At 39.3% G+C, this 21,224-nt stretch overlaps 1 protein-coding gene and 1 long non-coding RNA gene across 3 annotated transcripts in view; one reads left to right on the top strand and one right to left on the bottom strand.

Annotated features, from left to right (window-relative positions):
* LOC138135512 (uncharacterized) overlaps nucleotides 1–8,790 on the top strand; it is a 131,746-nt gene extending 122,956 nt beyond the window's left edge. Inside the window, exon 3 of the long non-coding RNA XR_011161001.1 lies at nucleotides 8,452–8,790. This is a non-coding gene — a long non-coding RNA (uncharacterized lncRNA). The remainder of the gene's footprint in view (nucleotides 1–8,451) is intronic.
* On the bottom strand, nucleotides 7,609–20,757 carry LOC138135510 (phenoloxidase-activating factor 2-like). Of its 2 annotated transcripts, none has more exons than XM_069054263.1 (2): nucleotides 8,983–12,418; nucleotides 7,609–8,640 (listed from the first exon to the last, which is right to left on the bottom strand). In XM_069054263.1, the coding sequence occupies exons 1-2, from the start codon at nucleotides 9,144–9,146 to the stop codon at nucleotides 7,731–7,733; spliced, it is 1,074 nt and encodes a 357-aa protein (XP_068910364.1). In that variant the 5' UTR covers nucleotides 9,147–12,418; the 3' UTR covers nucleotides 7,609–7,730. The 2 variants fall into 2 exon arrangements, 1 of the variants encoding a protein (XP_068910364.1); XR_011160999.1 differs by lacking the exon at nucleotides 8,983–12,418 and adding an exon at nucleotides 20,620–20,757 and having other exon boundaries at nucleotides 8,523–8,640.
* Nucleotides 20,758–21,224: the final 467 nt, after the last annotated feature.

The following is a 21,224-nucleotide window of genomic DNA, read 5'->3' as shown; positions in this document are numbered from 1 at the left end:
GTAACGATTGATTGGCATGGTCGCTTCCCTGAAGTTGGATTTGATTCTTGTCCGGAACGTGTTGCGGACGAGTGTACATTTCATTTCAAGGGTTGTATCGTATTGCCACTTAATAAGAAACTTAAAAATTGAATTTAAAAAGTTTTATTTAGTTGGAAGATGTTTCGTCGACGTAAATGAAACTAGACCATGCTGAGGGTGGAGCGTTTGCGGCGGTGGAGCAAGTGCATCATAGAAAAACGCTAATTTTCCCGGGGAAAGAACTTTTAAAAGTAGAATAAAGGTAGCAGCACACTCGTTCCTTTCCAGTCTCGTATATCAGTTTTCCTTGGAATAATTCAACTTGTTTTCTCCTTTGGAAACGTTTAACGGAAGTTATTCGAATGCAAATTCGAAGTGAGGATGCTAAGACCAACGTATTTTTGTTCCATTCTCAATGGACAAAGAATGAAGGTTTTTTGTCATTCTTTGTGGCCTTAAGTCCACATTATACCTGAAAGTGGAAACCAGAAGATCGTCTCATTATAAAACGCGCGAGCCAAGACAAATCGACAATGAAAACGTTGACAGTTCGAATGTGAGATCCCTGTCACGTGATGTAATGCATCCGTATTTTCTGTCCCGGAAGTGCAAGAAAATTGCACTGCTTTCAGATGTGACATTCCATTCCGCCGAAGCTCTCATTTACGTCCTTATCTTCGTTTTATTACTTTCCAAATATCGAAATTTACGAGCCACGAACCGCATCGACGCAAAAGTAGTTTTGACGCTTTTATGAATTTTATTGTGATAGTGAGTGACCGTATCGGATGAAATACCTCCTCAGGGATTATCGCAAAAAATGCAAAATATCGCATTGAATGATTCACGTTTGAGACATGTTTTTTTAATTCGGCGTCGTTCGATCCTTCTTTTCGAGGCGGCTGGACCCACAAAATGGCCGCAGCGCAATAATTCGTGATTCTCTGGAATCCTCTCGTCCTGATATATCATATTTTAGTCTGGATCGATTCACACCGGAGACGCTAAAAAATTGTTAATCAAACGTTGAAAATGTCTCTCCGCGAGTGTGAGGTGACGGTCAACAGAATCGGGACTTTGTAAATATGATAGTAATTACGGAATGAATACTGGCGCTCCGCAGGAATCCCAAGTAAACTACAGGAATGCAATTATGTTTGCATAATACACTTCCTGCATCGCAGAGACCCAGCTTTAGCTGTTCATTGCCTGCCAACTTCAGCCGATATTACCACTTTCAGGCGACCTCCTGTAAAATCTGCACCAAAATTGCATTTTAAATGATAGAAAACGATTCACCTTTGTTAGAAAACGTGTTGGTAAGCCTGTCGGTTTCCACACGAAACAGTACGTGTATTGCTGGTTGCCCACACATTTCTATCTTTCGCTGTTCATTGATTTTTTCCCTAACGAAATGAACAATGTTTAAAAAGTTTGTACGGCTTGTTGGGCCTTGAGAGAAACAAGACATATCTGCCTATCATTAAACGGGCTTTTCTGTAATGTCGTCCATAGCTCAGGCGAATACCAACAATTCTTTAAAATTAGAGCGGTCCGGGGTTGCGGTAGCGCTTGCAGTTTCATTCGATTTTTTATTCAGACCATTTGATGGTATCACGACAAGGTGGCGTCAGCCACGTTTAGGTCTTTTAACACTGCAGAAAGACGCGTCCTTATATAATGTATCACGGCGAGCGACTTCAAAAGAATACGTTACATTTTGACTTTGATAAGATCAGAGCTCATATATTCGTAAAGAAAAATACGTTATGGAAAAATCTTATTGAAAATATAATACACTTATGTAACGGGGCGTCTTCTTCAAACAGCCACGTAATGATAACGCCGCTACGTGTGCGGTTTAGACCGATCTGGGCTTTCATCGGTTCGTGATTTATTCCGAGAGGTGGTGGTGATGGGGGCGGAGGTACCTATTTTTGATCGAAGACAAAAGTTGCAACGATGACTAATTGGTGCTTATCGACGAGGGCCGTCATTCAGCTTATCTGATGCAGCTTGGGACCCGGAATCCGGCCGGGGTAGCGCAAGTAGTGACGAATGCACGGAGCGTAAAATTGATGTCGCGCATTGAACACAGCCCCCAACCGGGCCCGCCGCCCCTCCCGATGAACTCGAATGTATTTATTTATCAACTGTCAACGTTCCACTTTTTGATCATTCGTTTTTATAAAACACACGCATCCGGCCGCGTCACTATTATCAAAACAAATATTCTCTCATATTTTCACCTGTAATTATAGCCGGTTGGCGCCGATTCGGCGACGAAAAACTCGCGATTTGTCACGCACCGTGCATCCGCTTTAATAAGATCTCTTAAATCGGGAGACGGATAAATTCCGGCTGTTGTCCAGATCGGATTAAAATGCAAACACAGATTAAATATTTATTTAAGCAAGCGACTGCTACGAGAGATTCCGCTGTTTTCTTCGTCTGGTTAAAGATTCACGGGGCCCGCTTTGTCAAAGTAATGCGAATCAATAACGGGATGGTTTAGTCCAAAGTATCAATCACCATCTTTGGAATATTGATAGACTGTGTTATGGAGTTACAAATGGACGAGATGGCGGTCAACGAGCAGGTCGGGTCAGTTGCAGCTGGGGCTCAGAACTATGGCTTCTGAGCTATGCACTTAATTGGCTATCGGAGGCTCCCCTTGTTTCTCGACTCCAGGAATTATGTTACAAACCGAAGTCTTGTTACGTCCCAAATTTTTTCATTACTTGGGAATTTTGTCGCAATCATTGCCAACAGAAAAAGACCCAGACGGGTCTGGCCCGAGTCATCGCGTAGATTAATTCGTACGCTAGCTGTCTACAACGTGCTAACGCATAATTTAACTCCAGAATTTGTATCCTCCGAGAACATGCGATAAATTACAAATCGTTTGTTTATTTATTACGCAGCGATAAAATTATACAATGTAGAAACGGTGGCGCTTGGGAATGTTCCTCTAAAGTGAATAGTGCAGCTTTGGAACGAACTGCTCCTATATAAAAGTGCAATAAAATTTAGAACTCGCCTTCTGACGAACAAAAGAATAGCTCCTACTATATTTGGAGATATAAAATGAAATATGCCGTGTTCATTTTATTATAGTATTAACATCTACTCGACTTGTTTGTTTCTTTATTTCACTTTTAAACGTGCAACATAAAATATATTAGTTGTGGAGTGTTATGACGCTATAAAAATATTCATTTAATTCGTTCAAATTAAGTGCAGGATCGGTTTTTCATTTTTATTGAGGTCGCGTGACAAGTGTCATTTTTGACGTTTGTTATTAAAGTCGATGAATGGCGCTGCGACATGACTTTCAGCCGTCCTGGCCCCCATATTAAAATGCGATGTGAATGTGACGCGAAAGCTTTTGGGAAAGGTGCGTCGGCGTCCATTTTGTTGGTCGACTAATGTGAAGTAGGAACGTTTTCTCTTTGGATTTGTTGCAGTTGCAGTGGTGTCGCTCCTGCGGCCGACAGTTCATATATAACTTAAATCACGAACAATTTTCCAACAAAAGGAACAAAAATCAAACGGTGTGATTTTAGTTTAGATCAAGTGGTCGTGATAAATGACGTGGAAAACAAAAGAAGGCAAACTATTACGTCGTCTATCTTGGATACTCGAGTTTGCCCCTGCCGAACGACAGCCTGCTTGACTTCGGCCGACCCGACCGGTCAAACCATATATTCCAACTTGTCGAACTTTGCCACTTATGCAAAAAAAAGTCTCACTTTCAACACTTGTGAAACAAATTAGGGCCGTAATTAGTCAAAATTCGATTTAAACTTGAAAAGTTTCGCTGACTTAACTAGTTTTAAGTTTTTCCAATTTGGACCGATTTACGGATGTTGTTTGCCGCATCCGTCATTCGGATTTGGCGGTTTTAAATTACTTTCGTCCAAGCTTTTTCCACGCAGGAAGAAATTCGAACGCAAAACCAAAAAACGTTCGTTCGCACCGAAAATACAAAAATGTGACTCATCACAAGGAGAGTCTCTTTTCTCTTTAGGATGAAGTGGTGAAGGATTAGCGGTACATCGCACGTTAGGGATTATTGAAATTTTCGTTCTAATCAACCTTGCAAGATAAACTAACAATTTTTATCGTCGCCGCCTATACAGGGTTATTCACGAGAGGGGTCCTTCGGAATTTCTTTTTGCCGCAAGCCATTATGCATATTGCAATAATGTGTATATCTTGATTTCAAATTTTGAAAATAATTATAACTGAATCCACGATGGCTCTTAGTCCTGTCTCTTTGACGTTAAAGCAAAAAATCTTTGTCAATTCGAAATAGTGTTTAAAGTAAGATTTTATTTTGAGAGAAGGGAAGATTTCGGAATGAGCGCAGCAAGTGGAGAAACCCTTCGAACAAAATAAAATCACTTTTAACGCGAATATCATACACTATTTTTTCTACAAATAGTGCAAACACCATTAATAGTTATTTAATGAACTAGTTTGTTAATGAAGGCGATTAATAATCGAAACTGTTTAAAGCACGAACGAGTGTAGCGAGTGAGTGCCTTTAATAGTTGAGATTATTAATCGCCCGTTAACAAATGAGTTGATTACAAAATTTTTTCGTTGACCGCAAACTTTTTTTTTGACAAAATTTAGAATTAAAGCCAAATCAAAACCAATTTCATCTTTTTCGATAAAGATGAGACCTTATAAAATACCTGCATCCTTTTTTTGTCCTCAGGTAGGCCATTTTTAAATTTTTCAACACTTTCCATTCACTTTTCCACAAAGAATGTCAGAAGACGTCAACTCCATTTACATTCAATTTCACGTAAAAATCACGGTTGCTAAGAAAACCTAGTTACCTTTGAAAAATATGACATGCGAATTATAACCAAAAAGGTCGGCTTTTGAAAAAGTGAATTCGTAATTGTGCAGTTATGGAGCTATGAAATATAGAAAACCCTACTGCACTACCTCCTGCAGTATTGGTAAGTGCAAACAATGCATGTTCGAGGTTGTTTGTACATCAAAATATCATCAAAACGTCAAAATCGCAAGAATCGTTGTAGATCGTTTGTAGAAAAATTTTGTTTTTACAATAACGACGAAAAGACTGACATGTTCCTCATTTATGGAGAGTATGGAAAGAATTCTGTCGCCGCTGCGGATGTTTACAAGCCGATGGTAGATTCTTGATTTAATTTTTAAATACCAATACATAATGTATGCTTTGTAAAATGTAATTTAGTTGCATTTTACTTGGTCAGGCTCGTCATCTTACATGTACTGTCGCGAGCAATAAATTTTGGTCGTCAAATTTAAAAAATTTCCCTGCCTGATTATGCCCACGTCAACAAAGTCAAAAAATTGAGAAATTAATGTCATACAACATGATGATAGGCTATGATATTTACGACTGTTTTACAATGGAGCATTTTCGATTGCGTCAAATAATGACCTTGACGACCAAAATTTATTGCTCGCGACATACACAGTGAAACAACTTTTACTTTTCATTTAAACTGTTTAGATTGAAAAAGTGTTAAAAAAATTAAAGGTGTTACTTAAACTTGATGCCAGAACCAAGAACTCATTGGACTAAAAATATAACTTTTTTTAGTTTATCTTGACACTTATTTTTTTTAATTTGAAACCTGTATTTCAGTTTTTTCCACCTAATTCCCAATAATTTTATTGCCTTGATAGCTTCTGAAAAAAGTTTCAAAATTCTGACATTTTTGTAGTTTTTTCACCTAACTTTATTTGAAATGCTCTTGAAACAATAATTCTTGATCCTGTGGAATTTTCTCTTGAAACATTTGGACAACTTTTGGTTTGGATGGGACCATATTGAACAATTTATCGGATTTTCTTAAAATTTTCGAAAAATGAACTAAATAATCCGATTAAACGATTGTAAATAACAACAAACTCACATTCATACATATGTACATTATTCTTGTTAAAAATAAAAAAGAATCATTTCAATTTGAAAACAAAATATTGTCGCTCTTTACTAATAAATTGCAACAATCAGGAATGTGTATACTGAAAAAAACTGTCCTTGTAAGATTTTTTTTGTATTTTGTAACTTCTCTTTAAACTAGAAAATGAAATTAAACGAAATCAAAGTAAATAACTGATCCAAGTTTATTGTTAATATGTATATTTGTGTTCATGAAAAGTTTTATATATTTTTCGTCTAAGAAGGCAATAAAATCAACAGTCAACACGTCAGTCTAACAATACAAAAACGATTCCAGTCCCGTTTTCCTTACAATGTCTTGTACTAGAAAAACATCTGACAGGCCCTCTCTTTTATGAGAGGTATCATAAATAAGCCTCTCTAAGGAGGTCTATTATGATTAGCATGCCTTTTGTGGGAGAGATTTGACTGTTTTGCAATAAATCATCCAAGATATTTTCCCCTTTCAGGATAAAAATGCATTTGCATTACAAATTAAAATAAACAACACTTATTTTTTAAATTACACTGTATTTGCATAAAATACGTAAAAACAGACCAAACACAAACACAAAATTCTTCATTGGTGCATTACGCATATTTCAAATTGTTTGATATTTTTCAGGGGTACCAAAACTTTCTTCACTCATCATACATCATTTAGGTAATTGTTCACTTTAACTGCTTCTGGAATTTTCGGGTTTTTTCTGGCTAGACAGCCTCAGGGCGTCCTTCTAGATCGTTTCCTACCATTCAAACCTTGTGCAAATGAATTTTCCTTACCCTTTAGCGATATTAAGACATTGGCGCGACCTTGACGCGACCTTGAAACACAACAAGAGAGAGAAAAAAGGCATTTTCACAAGGTTTGAATGGTGGAAAACGATCTAGGAGGACGCCCTGAGGCTGTCTAGCCAGAAAAAACGCGAAAATTTCAAAAGTAGTTAAAGTGAACAATTACCATCATTTATAATATTTTTTGTTCGACAGTGTCAGAATTTGAGAATTTTCTCCTATGTGAACGGATTTTGATAAATGTGACAACTTGTCAAAACGAAACGTCAAGTTAATTTTAAAGATTTTAAGCGATTTGGAGCCTTCAAGGTGCTCGTCGAACAAAAAAACGTATTCAACTCGTTCTGGTGTAAATTGGGCCTTTTTTGGTACTCGTGGGCCTTTAAAACGCTCGTTTTACTCGCGTTTTAATCTGGCCCACTCATACCAAAAAAGCCTAATTTACACACGAACTTGTTAAATAAATAACTATTTTGGTTTGTTGCTACGACCTCATCCCATTTTATCAACTCATTAACTAACCACTTCCAAACTCCCTCCAGGTAAGATTATACTTGCAATTTTCAGTTCAAGTACCCATTTAATATTTTAAATATCTTTCAACCCTGAGTTATTTGACAAAGAAAGTAGGTAAAGTACTTCGGGGAAGACTGTAAGTAGTTTGTAAACTGTTTCTTTGTTGGTGTGATTTATGATTTTAGTCAATATCTCTATTAGGGATCAATATACCATACTTGCAATGACCAAGGAGAAATTGTTTCTTGAAATTCCTAAACCTGACAAAGAAATTCCAGTTTGACTCCATACTCTTAGATTCATAATATTACATATTATGTTATAAAATTTCCCCAATTGTTCTTGTTGGTATGAGGTGCAGGCAAACAAAGAGATATAATTTCTTTTTAGAATCAACATTTTATTATTTTTTAACACAATAATAACGCTTTAAAAATGTACAAATCTACAACTTGTAGTAACTGGTGTCAAATTTGTTGGCTCTCATTTGCCTGTCTATCCACTCCGCATATAAAATCACGTTGACGTACACCCCTGGCGTGTTGCTAGCCCCGCAACCTATCCCCCAAGACACTATCCCCATCTGAACAAATCTACCCCCTTCATTAGGCAAGGGACAAATCAAGGGACTCCCTCCGTCCCCTTTGCACGTGTCTTTATTCCTCACCCCACCTGCGCACATGAAACTCCTATGCAAGTGGAAAGTTTTCCCTAGCCTGGTAGTTCTTAGCGCCGTTTGGCACTGGTTTCGCGGCACCACCGGCAGAGTCACCTTCCGCAAAACGGCCGAGTGGCGGCCCTTCGCGAAAGCCTTCTTCCCCCACCCGCTCGCCACACACCCTTCCTTCGCATCAATTTTTAATTTTCTGGTGGGCAGACAAATGAAACCGATATTTTCGTTGAGAACAAACGGCCGATCCAGAACTAGCAGCGCTATGTCGTTCCAGAGGACGCCGGGGCGGTATCGGGGGTGCAGCAATACTTCCCTGACGGATTCGTCCTGGTGGGGTAGGGGCTCGTCCTTGTTTCTGATATTCCATTCTCCCGCTCTCACTTTCACGGAATTACTCTCGCTGGCAGCGACACAATGACCCGCTGTTATAACCACCTGCGGGTGGATTAAAGATCCGCCGCATATAAATGAATTTCTTTCATTGTTTCCGGAGGAGTCAAACACCAGAACGGTCCAGGGGAGCTCGCCGAACTGAGTCACCTCGGAGTCGGAGGTTATCCGGGGGCCGAGCTTTTGTTTCTTCGACTGGCCGCACTTCTTAGACTCCTCCGGGACCTGGGGCTCTTGCAAGGGGCTGTCGCAGCACACGTCGAAGTGGTTCGGGCAAGGGTCGTCCTCAAACCTAAAGCCACAAAACAAAGAAATTAATAGACTCGTTTTTCATATTTCACCACAAACGTCATTCTCCTCACAATATGTACTAAGCTAAGACACACTATTGTACACCACGTCCTACACAATGTAACCTGCCGAAAATAAATTTGCAAATGGATGTTTTATGTTTTTAGCACCATCGAAATCCCACATTTTACGTTGAGTTAATTCGTGGAACTCGATTTGGAGTTATGCAATCCATAAATTATTTACTAGATACCGAATTCCAACCGCGGACTCCATGTGGTTTTGCGACAAACGCAATTTGTCAGTTGAATCGGTTTTGCGCTGCAATTTATCTCTTACTTACCGGATATCCAATAATCCCTGACCATTGGCAGCTTCATCATTATCTCCACATAAATGAGGAGGTACACATTGACACTGTGTCTCCTTACTAACAATTTCGTCGAAATACGAAACCACCCCGTATTTGCAAACCACCACCAGAAAAAGAAAATCAAATACGAGCATCCTGTGGCCGTCTACGTGAAAGACTAAACTGAAAATGTTGGAAGTAACCAACCCTAGATCGCTTACAAATTACTTGCCGACGCTTGTAGGTAAGCTCCACTGATATTTAAAAGCTAATTATTTCGGGAACGGGTTTTAAATACTCTACCTGCTTAAGCTAATAATCTCTTTTAAATAATAAAACATCCACCGTGAAGTTTTAGCTTGACTTTCAGCCTTTTCACCCCGGTTAGGGGAATGTTGTGCCGTTTGAAGACTAATCTCTAAATGAAAATTTCCAGCGATGATTTGTTTCGGCTCGTTTCGAAAATCTGTACAAACCTGGTCGAGTCGTAAATCTTGGGAGAGAAGTCGTTACAAGACGTCAAAGCGAGAAGTGCACAGGCGGAGTCCAGATTTGCATTGGGGACGCGTAAGCCTGGCGTCACGTGACATACCGTTCTCTGTTTACGGCTTGAATGTCGGTCGAATCAATTAATAATTGGGACGAAGAAATCGTCGACCTGTGAAATGATCGAATTTACGTCTGGCGAATTTGTTTGAAAGTGCCGTAAAAAGTGGAAGTTGATGGAGGTTGCAGGCGTCATTTTGAACACGTGACGTCATTACCGGGTAGAGTTTAATTTGCAGCAAGACCTGCAATTGGCCCACCATATCCGCTCCGAAACAAATGGATTCGAAAGTGATTCCATTTTCTGTGTCATTAGTTTCCACTCTTGGCGCCAAACTCCAGCCGGAAAGCTCAAAATAAAATTTAAGGAATTTTCAAATCAACCGTTCCCTTATACTTTTTGCTCCTCTAATACGAAACGTGCCCAGCGCTCGGTAAATATTATTTTGATTTCCCCTTTTTACATTTAGGGCAGCGCAAATGAAGGCCCTAATGAAATGGAAACAAGCAATAATGGCATTCAATTATTTGGCTCGGAATTTATCGCCTGCAGCTCCACCAAATGCAAATCGTTTCTTCCAACGAAAATTCGTTCGATTAAAAATCATCAACAATATGCCCCAGCAACATAACAAATTCCAGATACAAAGAATGTTCCGATGTATTTATTATTTTATTTGTATCTGTCATATGAGACTGGAATTTTTGTTCCGAGATTCTTCCGTTATGAAAACAGAGATAATCAGACAGAAATTTCAGATCTAATAACTCTGGAACGTGATGGAAGGTGTTGCGTTATTTTTGATTTCCTGGGACGAGTATCGACGAGCTAACTAAAATTTCTCTGTCGCTTGTTGAGGTAATCCCGTCATGGTGTCGCTTTATTAAAGAAAAATATCTTCGGCTTCCGATGTAAATTTTCGTCCAGGTAAACCCGAAAATACACTTTGCATCGCCCCCACCGTATCTTTTATTCACCAGATCCTTTTTATATTTATTAGCATTATACACTTCCACAAATTGAAGATGAGTAGTCAGCTTATCTGACATCACACGTCCTGATGAGAGAAATCAATTTCGGCTCTGGATCCGCTCTCTCCGAATTATGCGGATCAGTCGTTTGTTAGCAGTTTCTTGTGCAATAACAACTGATAGCGGCCTTTATATTCGCTCCTCGCCTGTTTCGTTTTTATTACACGGAAGAAATGCCATAATTTAGCGATAGGAGACACTCCAATAACTCTGACGTATAATTTTTATCGTCGCTCTTTTTGTTTCATTTCAGTTTGTTATTAAAACTTAGAAGATGTATGGATTTAGTTGCGGCGACTTTAATCACTTTTTTAATAGTTTTATTATCGTCGCTATTGCTGCCAAAAGTGGACGACAGAAATATCGCTGTTCCATCTGGAGAGTCCGGCGAAGGAATTTCTCCTATTTCATCTGGACGACCGGATAATTGGAAATTTTTCTAAACAATGGGGAAAATCGAATTTTGAGCTCGCATTTCACCACCTCTTCGTTGCCGTTGCTGTTTCATTAAAGCACCGTTGCACGCTCGTTTTTAACATTCGTGCGGCGGTGCAACCAGGTCGCGTAATGAATAAAAGCTTTTCATTTTCTTTCAAAACTTTTTCGCATTATCAACATTTTTGCCACAGTCTCGCTCCTTTTGTTCGTATTTGTTTTGCGATAGTTCAACCCTAATTGGCTCGTCACCACAATTAATTAATCAACCTGGAAATCTGACAGATATGACCTACTTATATCCGTACGAATCAATCTGCGCCCGACTTTCGCTTCTCTTGGATCAGTGGACGTGGAACCTGATTGGGGAAAAATCGTTGGCTCCTGATTAAAATCCAATTAAGAGATTAATAAAACAAAATTAAAGTGCCAATCACAATTTACGCAATTTAATTAAGCCGAGGTATTCCCTCTCGGTCTACCTTCATCCAGTTTTCTGGGGTGAGTTACACTTGCATAGACTGTCTCCCCGACTGTGGGGTAATCACGAAGTTGAGGTGGCAATCCTGTGTGGTCTACATGTGAGTTGAACTAATGCTATTTAACAGGAAGTTAGTCGCTGTTATGCTCCAGCCGTTCAGGCAGGGTGATGTATCTGGGTGTCAGCGATGCGCAAGAGCCCTACTGATCCCAGGGGGCCCATACGGCTCTTCCACTGTAGCTGCGCCACTCTCTACAGTGAAATATCACCAGCCCACCTGTAATTAGCCGACTTAACTGCCGAAGCGCATGCTAATAAAAACTAAACACTTTATTCCATATAATTCCAGGATTCGACACCGGCCCCGCTACGACCTGTCCTGATTACGCTAAGTGCACCCAATATTGAATTTTGAATTCAATCAGGTAATGGAAAGGAGGGTGGACCTAATTTCACTACAAACACGTTTCGCAGGAAATGACAACGAACGAGCGATTTCTTGTTGTACTGTCGTTTTGAAGGAGTATTGGCGCCAAGTCGGGAATCTGCATTACCGATAATGTGTGCCGCTCTGGAAGTTTCACTTTCGTTAAATCATTTCATTAACTTAATGATACATTCCAAGGAGTTCCATTTAATTCGTTTTTAATTTTTTAGAAATCTTTATTTTTTCTTGCACCATTGACAAATTAAAGCACGCGAGCAGGAACAAATTTAAAAGCTTTTCGTGTTTAGCGTTTGATAACCCTCAACAGAAAACTTAACTTTGAATTTTTTATTTCTCGATGCCCTTTGGATTTTTCTCATCCCATTCAGAACTTCAAACTTATATAACTACTTATAACTAGATTATTACCTCACATACCACGATCGATCGTTCAAAATGTCCCTTCTGATTGCGAATTTGGTTCCTTCACTTAAAAACATTAAGTGCCCCTGGCCTCCTTTATAAGCAACATATCGCGTTGAATTCCTCTCATCAAAGCGCTACTTTTGAATCAAAATAATATATTATGCAACAAGATTTATAAACGGCACTTTAGTCACGAGTTTTATTAGGCACGAACGGAGCAAGTATCTAGAGAGAAGTTTATAAACGAGTTGCGTACTATACTTTTTCTACGACCAGATAAACAAAACAAATAAAACAAGTAACTTCTTTATTTAACGTTAATTTAAACATAAAATTCTAAACTGATAAACGTCAATTGACAAGTGACAACTAACTAGATTTTGAGTGACATGATTTTTGCTATTAAAATAGCTGGAGCTAACTTTAGTCCGTGACTAAAAAGCCCGTTGCTAACTTCACCTCGTGATTAAAACGCACAAAGTCACAGCTTGTCAAGGTGTATTTAAAAGATCACTTAGCGTCATGGAAACATATGCCATAAATGGCATTTTAAATATGGGAGTAAAAAAAATATTGTAATGCACCTTTTTTCCGAGAAAATTGTAAACTAAAAAAAAATCCTTTCATCGAATTTTATCACGTAGACCACTAAAATGATTTTTTTTGTTTCCCAGAACATAAAATGACGTATTTTGGTTTGTTCTAAGTCGCATTTTAGATTATTGAAAATTTTCAAATTTTTTGCACAGGATCTCGCTTATTAGTGAAGACACAGTAATGATTCTTACACCGTGCGATTCCTCTCGTTCTCCTGATTAATTTTCTGTAAACTAATGGCTATTTAAAGTTTTTTCAGGCAAATAAAAGGGAGAAGGGGAGCAGGTTGTTTTTTTTGGAAAGAGAAATCTCAACCAAATCGGGGTTAATTCAATTTCTCTCTTGTGACATTTCTCTTGCATCAAAAAAGTTATAGTTAAATAAAGTGTCTAGAAAAGAGTCCTATGGAATTCGAATATATTTGATTTTTGCCGTTATGTAGCATATTGTGGTACCAAATAGAAAAACAGAGGTTATGTAAGTCCATTAATGACAGGTTTTTAATAAAAATTGTTGTAAGATGAAAAGTAATTTGAATATACAAAACCTAAGAAAATCACAACTGACGCTAATATTTAATAAATTTGACATTTGACATCTGATTTGACAGGTTTAACGGCCCGATATAATTCGACAGAAAAAAAATATAGAGCCTCACAATTCCACAGGGCTGGCTCTTGATACATTCATATACGTTATTTTATAGACACTTTGTATCGGGTGTTCATTTAAATTTATCCTCAAAGTACGGCGTTGAAAAGTTGATTGTGAACGCACCACGGGTTACAGATCACGGATCAGCTCTTTAAATCTAACCTCACTTTTTGTTTTGTTTCTGTTTTTTACCATTTTCATATAATTATGTGTTTTTACTCTGCGACTGACGAGTGGTGCGTTCACAATCGACTCTTCAACGACAACTTCGAGGATAAATTTAATGAATACCCGATATTACCATAAAAAATCACAAGAAACTCAAAAAACTGATTTTTCCACACACAGTTCTCTCTATTTTTGAAAATAAAAGTGCGCCCAGAAATGTGGTAGCAACTTTTACACAAAGTGTCACAAGATGGCACTTTTGAAAAGCCAAATTTGTTCAATCTTGCAACATTCAATTTTGGAATTGTTTCAAAAGAATATGTTAAGGAGGTTTTCCGAACAATTTTTACCCCCGATTTGTGCACTAAAATTTGTCGAGATGTTGCTCGAAGGGTTCAGTTATACATTGAGCATAATGATGGTCAATTAGAACATTTTCAATAAAATTTAAATTTGAATGTTTTACGTTTGACAATTCTTGATATTTATTTATCTCAATTTAGATAGCGGCGTTGCCATGCATAAAAAAGGTCTCTGTAAAAAAGTGTCATCTTGCGGGACCAATCGAAAAACTTGCTACCACATTTCTGGGCGCTCTGTACAGATTTGACAAGATGTCCAACAAAAATATGTATTGCAAATTTTTTTGGATGAAATCTTTTCTAGCAGAAATTCACTGAAACCGCTCTTTATTCTTACGTCCGGGATAAGGTAAATTGCCATGATTGCTTGGTTGCTTAAGAATTAGTGACTTTTTACTAATGTGACTCCATGACACACTCTTAAAAAATACTTTTTTTTCCTGCCCTGACTGATTCAGAACACGAAAATTACACGAAGAAAATTAGTAAACAAGGAAACCTGCATAGTGACGTACGTACGTTGTGAAGTACGAGATGTCAACTGTCAAATATTTACCTACATTTAATTGCGCTATGAATCCAGAAATCGAGAGGCGGCAAATCTACACTTGTGCATATAAATCACGGTCAACTGTGATATTGAAACATTTACCCACTGTTTCTGTTAATTGGGCTTTGGACAAAGTCTTCCTGCTCCTCCTGTCTAGATATGCGTACAGGACCGTAATTAGCGCTTTCCGTTGTCCAAGCCGATAAAACCGAAAGCTTGTTAGAGCTTTTCAATCATCGCATGGTGTTTTTTTTTATTATATTTGTCGGTTTTAGCAAACCCGTCGAGAATTCGGTCGTATATAAGCACATCAAAGTGTAAATTTACTATGATTGCTGGGAGAATCGGAGCGTTAGGTCCGCAAATCCAATCCAATATGATTGGGCACATGGACTGTCGGCCTCCGTCCGAACAACTAATGGCACCCTATTTCACAGTCCGAGGATCGAACTCCCCCTGGAACACGCCGCAACGTTCCCGTGCACACCTCTAAGAGCAAACCGGTGGCAAATGTGTTTTCAGACCGGGCTCCTTCTTACTCGTTCGCGACAATGTGAAAGTAACGGAAATGAAATAACGGAAATCACATTTCTCTACATCCAATTGTGGAGAATTTTAAGTATATTGCTCCGCTCTCGAATGCGTTTATCTTCTTCTTCGGTCTCTCCACCTTGCTTCCTTATGAAATATCACTTAGTTATGCTTATTTTCTTTCGCCTGACATAAGTACAGCTAGAAAAATATACATTTTTATAAAGCAGGGACGTCATAAATCCGCCCGATACCTACCCCACGAAAAGGACAACACATCTTCCTAGATACAAAAACACTAACAGATAAAACTGCGTTAAGCGCCACCGGACGGGGGTCAACGCAAACACAATTCTCATACGGCATCTGTCAAAAACATGAACATGAAAAACATTTCTTGAAGTTGTCCGATTTGGCGTCAATTTCCTTTTAGTTTATTAAATTTTGAACAAGACGTATCTTTTTAATCTTTACGTGTTTCCGTAGATGCATTTGCAACACGTCAATTTGGCGTCTGATGCATCTAGAAGAGATGTTGCGTTGATGAAATATTACAGCGAAACTAATCTGTAAAGTTTGTCAACATCAGACGTGCAAGCAGAGAACAAACAAAACTAGTCTTAGTTTGAGCAACAAAGCAGAAACAACAATAGATGCATTTAGATGTATTGAGTATGCGATTAATACACTTCGTATCTATGCACGTCGGGTTTATAAGCTAGCCTTACACTTTGTACACTCGTTTGGACGATGTGTGCGTCGTTGGATTCTCTTCGATCTAGCTTCTTGGACTCGATTGTGGGGGCTTTTAGTTTCCGATGGATTCAGAATAGTACTTTGAAAATTTTCTGGATATATATAAAGCACATTAAGCTGAAAAGTTGTCAGCTAATCGCATTAAGTGCTCTAATACTTCGGGTCTCCGGCAAGTCATGCGATAGGAAGGGTTCGCTCTGTCCGGTTGCCTCCCACTTCTATAAAACAATCTAATCAGATTGTACGCAGATTACAAGGAAACTTTTTTAATTCAAGTTTGTTAAAGAGGGTTTATAAGCTATTTGAGATTACTAACTGAGAATTCACGCTCCACTCGGTCAGGATTCCGTCTCTGTCATTTGATAAACTAATCTGGTCGAGCTGTGCGAGCAGAAATCTCGTCGAAAAAAATTTGATCTTGGTCCAGAGACCAAAACGTCTTGGGTCTTAAAACCTCGTCGCTCGCTCTTGGCTCAAAACGATAAGTTTTGAAGAAATTGTAACTTCAATTAAACATCAAAAACATAATTATTTACAAAAGCTCCGTAAACTTCATAAATAATGTAGGCATTCAAATTTAAATTGTACTCGACTCACTTTACACTTAATTGCCAATTAATACAAGAGTCTTTGAGAAAAATGGGTCAGTGTGAATTATCATACAAATTAGCTCATGGAACGTGGATATTTAATAAGTTTTCGCGTTTCGAAATGATTGCCTGATATTTAAATTTGCAAAAATTCCCGTCTTAACGACGCATCTTTCGGAAAAATCGGTACGGAGCGCCTTTCAAAAATTTACTGCGAGGGAAAGGAGCGCGCGAAGCACAAAAAACTCTCATTTCGACGCTTTCAATCTTTCGCCGTGAGATTAGAAAGCCTAATTCGGACAGACTAGACTTGAGGGAGAAGTCTCTTTTGGCAAAACTGCGGCCAGGTCTGCGCCCCTTTGCGATTACGGTTCCGCTTTTAGCGCTACTAAATACAGAGCACGACAATGTAAGACCTTCGAGCCCAAGAGTTCGCCGATTCGACAAGCCGTTTAATTATTTACGACAAAAGTTCCGACTTTACAAGGTTCACCTATATCTACTGAGCTGAATATAAACAGGCTGACCTAAGCCCCCTAAGTCTGCGTTCGGGCCGAATACGGAAATATGTAGGTGGCACAAGTGCTACCGCAGACAGCCCTCAAAAACACTCGCGGCTACGAAATATTGCCAAATATACACAAGTTCGACTCCAACGGGTAAACAAATTGGTTGTCGATTTTTCTCCCCGACTCTGATTCGGTGGCTTTTGTGCGCCGCCTTCGGCGACAACTGTAAAATTCCAAGTATAAACTTTCGGCCATGTTTACGGTTCCGCTCCGGGATAAAACATAAACTCGCCGGAGTCGCTTATAAATGTCGCCATCATGCGAAATCCCGTCCCGTTCCGGTTTTATTCGGGAGAAGTGGACGTCACGTGACCGTTATCTCGATTAGACCGCGTGCGATCTGGCCCCGCCCCGTCCACTTTTCGTCTCGTGAAAGTTTAACGAGACGCCTCTACGTTCCAAAAATACAACTCCGATACAGTTTTACGGTCGATTATGAAACTCTAAACCGAAAGTTATTTTCGGTAGGATGAAAATTTAAGTATCTGGGGGCGAAAGGGAGCAGAGAAATTTTTAAATACGCGCCCGGTGCTTCCATGTGGTTCTAATGGGTGTATTTAGCTAAATAAATAGAACGGAATATCTGTGAAATAAGTGGGGAATTGCAAGATAAACTATGGGGATGATACAACGTGTTCCACATGGTAAAATAATAATTTAGTAGGCTATACAAACACAACTGGCACATAAGTCTGAATTCAAGGTAAAGACAAACACTTTATTTTAATTTCCCAAGAGAAGTTTCCAAATTATGTGTATAAGTGTCTGCACTGGGACAATACAGCTACCTGTCCGTGCAAAACTACTGCGTCAACTCACAGCCTTCTGCATTTAATTAGGATATTTCTTTTGTAATTACTTTCGCAGATTTGTCGTCGCACAAGAGAGAAATTGTCAAAGTCGTGTTGCGTATTTTGAACGTTGCGCAAACAGCGTCGATTCAACTCGTCTGTGAACTTTTTAATCAAATTGAAAAACTAATATTTCGATGACCATTATTCAGGTCTGTTTTGCTGCAATTTTGTCGAGCTTTCAAGTATAATTTGCGCAAAGTTCTTTGACGCACAAATTGCAAAATCGTCGACTAAATGGTGTTAGAAGGGCTCTAACAGCGTCTATTAAAACTTTTACGCTCAAGAAATCATTATTCGATTATGCTTTTAAGTCGTCATTTATTTTCCAATAGTTCAAGGAACAACAGTCGTGCGACGCGAAAAAGTGCAATGTTTGCGAGGAGTCGCACTTGTAGAAAGGTAGGTGCGAGTGCAGCGGTGGCGCGCAGAGACTGGCGCCATCTGTTTGTCCTTCTTCGCAGTATCGTTTGTTTAATAAATGGCGTAGAGTTGCCGGGATTATTTTGTGGACGTTCGGTGCAAGCGAGGGGGTGGTTTTATTGTCTTCGGTGTATTGCTAATCCGGTAGATGTAGTCCATGCATCAGTGGGAAGCTACAACATGCAGCGAGATGAGTCCGTAAGCCTCTTGGGGGATTTGAGAAGCGGGGAGTCCTGACTATTGATCACCGGTAAGTTTTCTGTTTTTAACGACTTGGCACTACGACCTCGCCGTGCTGAGGTTGTGATGGTGCGATCTGTCTCCTTAATCCTCTTTCACAAATGTTTCCTTCAAACTTATAAATGTAGGTGCTTGATTTTTTTATTAAAAAGAATTTCGAATTCAATATTACGTTTTTCTCTGCCCCCAAGTCGGCGAAAACTTCGGAGCGTGAACATTTTCCAGCTGCTGAATTTTAAATTGAGTAATATCTTCATATATTCTTTTGATATTACCGAAAATGTTTTCTTATAATTGAAGTAAACTTTCTAATTTGTATTAAGTGCCTACCTCGATTTAAAAATTTCAACTTTTCAAAGGCGTTCCGGCGGTGCCTTGAATTATTTAAATTTATACTGGCCATTTACATTTCGCCCAAAATGGCATTAGCCGAGTAAACAGGATAATCCTGTTGGTGACCGAGTCAAACGGAAACATACCGAAACTAAAATAATGCCGGCGCAATTGCCTAATTAGCAATTGTTTCCCTTTAACGACGAAGTTGAAACCGTAAAAGGGAAACAATTTGCCGGCAAACTTTTTTCCGAGCGAATGAATTAAAATCCACCGGAGGTGAGCGCGATAACGAAATTTTTCAGGAAGTTGACAATCAAAAGTTGTCGGAAACATGGTTTACCAATCGCAACAGATTTTTCGGGGGCGAGGACATGTCAATTTAAACCTCCAAACGAGCAATACGAAACCCCCACGGACCGAATATCACCTCACTTCAAAACTTTAATTGTTTTCCGATTCTTTCATCACGACCGAACTCCACTGCGCAATTCGAACCTATTGTGGCCGATTTCATTAATTCGAGCCTCGGATGTGTATTTGCGTCGAGTCTTTTTGACAGAAGAATTGTGAAAATGTCGACGAGACGTGACGGTGGTGCGATTCGCTCCACTTCTTGAAAATGTGGGATGCAGATTAGGGTAAACTTCCCTCATCAAAGCCAAAATCGAGCAAACTTTCAATATTCATCAAAGGAGTCCTTCATCGTAGCGTTTAGAGTAAATTCTTGGTTGAGGAAACATATACACCATGAATATTAATCGAGATAAGTTAAAACAGGCATCCGAAAGTGTTAGAGTTACCTTTCGTACTCCCACGTCCGTTGATTTTTTTTTGTCCGTGGGAGTACAGTCGGCGGCGGCGGTAAATTATGGAAGTTTTAAGTGGCTGGGAAGTGGTTGGGGCTCCGTTTTTGGTAAGCCGCCTTTCGAAACACGTTGTTAGACGCCTTAAGCGATTAAAAAGCCGTATTATACCAATATAAGCATCTCCTTAAGATGTGTCTGGAGCTTAATATATTCTATCAGTGATATGCACCATCCCCAAAGTGCCATATTGGGAACAGTATGTCAGAAAATAGGGTAGAAGCAGAAGATAGGAGGCGTTTGATATATTCAAGCCCGGTCTTTGAATAATCTCCAATCGCGCGTGATTTGCTCCTGAAACCGCCGCCGGATCGCTCCCACCTTACTGTAATTTCTAAACTTAATACCTTGGCTTAGACCTACAGTCTAATCAGTACAAATGACTGGTCAAATTAGGCCCGAACCGCGCTAAAGCTACTCCAGTCAGTCACTGTCGGCTGCCTCTTCATTTTCCCCTTTACTGACACAACATCACGCAGGGTTTATCGCGATAATCGATTCCCCCAACGATTACGCCAACTCCCCAACTTTTATAAACTCCGGACAAATGAGATATTTCGCGGTTTTCATCTACGAAAAGGTAACAAAGCATTCGCACTTTTTTACGCCACTGAAAATCGACTGTCATCCGGGGACTCGTCTCTGATTGGCTCGCGTCCTCGCACGACGCCATCTACATTTTGACAGGTGTCACATTATTCACGGCGAAGAATTAAGCGAGCGCGATTTTGCATGTTTGCTTTATTATCTCTGTCCAAACAATCACACCTGCAAATAAAACGGAAACTCACCGGTGGCAACGCGAAGGTAAATAAACCGTTTCAAATTTGAATCGTCCCACCGTCTCTTCTTATAGGCCAGAACGGTGCGGATTTGATCGCGTTGTAAATCTAATTGTTTCGGTATCGTCGAAGAGGTCTCGACGGCACAACAGTTCGCTTAATAGTGGTGAGCATTATCGGCAGTGTTGCCAGACCTATCGAGTGACATTTCGGTAGATCAACTCGGAACTTTTCGGTAGGTTTCGTAAAAAATCGGTAGATTTTTTTATTTCTCGGCACTGGACGTATTCCTTGTAATAAAACGATTGAATTTTACATAAATAAAAGCTACGCTCTTTCACACCCTCATCATGGCGTAATTTAAACAGAACACAAAAAAAAAATAGGGCATTTAACGGAGTTTTGGTGATGGTGATCACCCCTTCGATTGCAGAAATAACGGCACATCAACCAGTCCAAAACAAAACGCCTTCCAGATTGAAAAAACTAAAAAGCAATATTTCTATGAAGTATAACGTTGGAAAAACTTGCAAGAACTTCACGGTTTTTACGTAAACAAAATCGCTGTTTTCCATTTAATCCTAGAAATATTGTCATAAAACAATGCATATACA

The sequence above is a fragment of the Tenebrio molitor genome, chromosome 7 (genome assembly GCF_963966145.1).
Source record: "Tenebrio molitor chromosome 7, icTenMoli1.1, whole genome shotgun sequence".
Classification (NCBI taxonomy): domain Eukaryota; kingdom Metazoa; phylum Arthropoda; class Insecta; order Coleoptera; family Tenebrionidae; genus Tenebrio; species Tenebrio molitor.
This window is presented reverse-complemented; position numbering and strand designations above follow the sequence as displayed.

What these genes read in the sequence shown, in the direction of transcription:
- LOC138135510 (XM_069054263.1), bottom strand. Translation starts at nt 9,146, where the DNA reads ATGCTCGTATTTGATTTTCTTTTTCTGGTGGTGGTTTGCAAATACGGG. An exon ending in CAGGGATTATTGGATATCCG is followed by an intron (nt 8,641 to 8,982) that starts GTAAGTAAGAGA and finishes TTGTGGCTTTAG; the next exon opens with GTTTGAGGACGACCCTTGCC.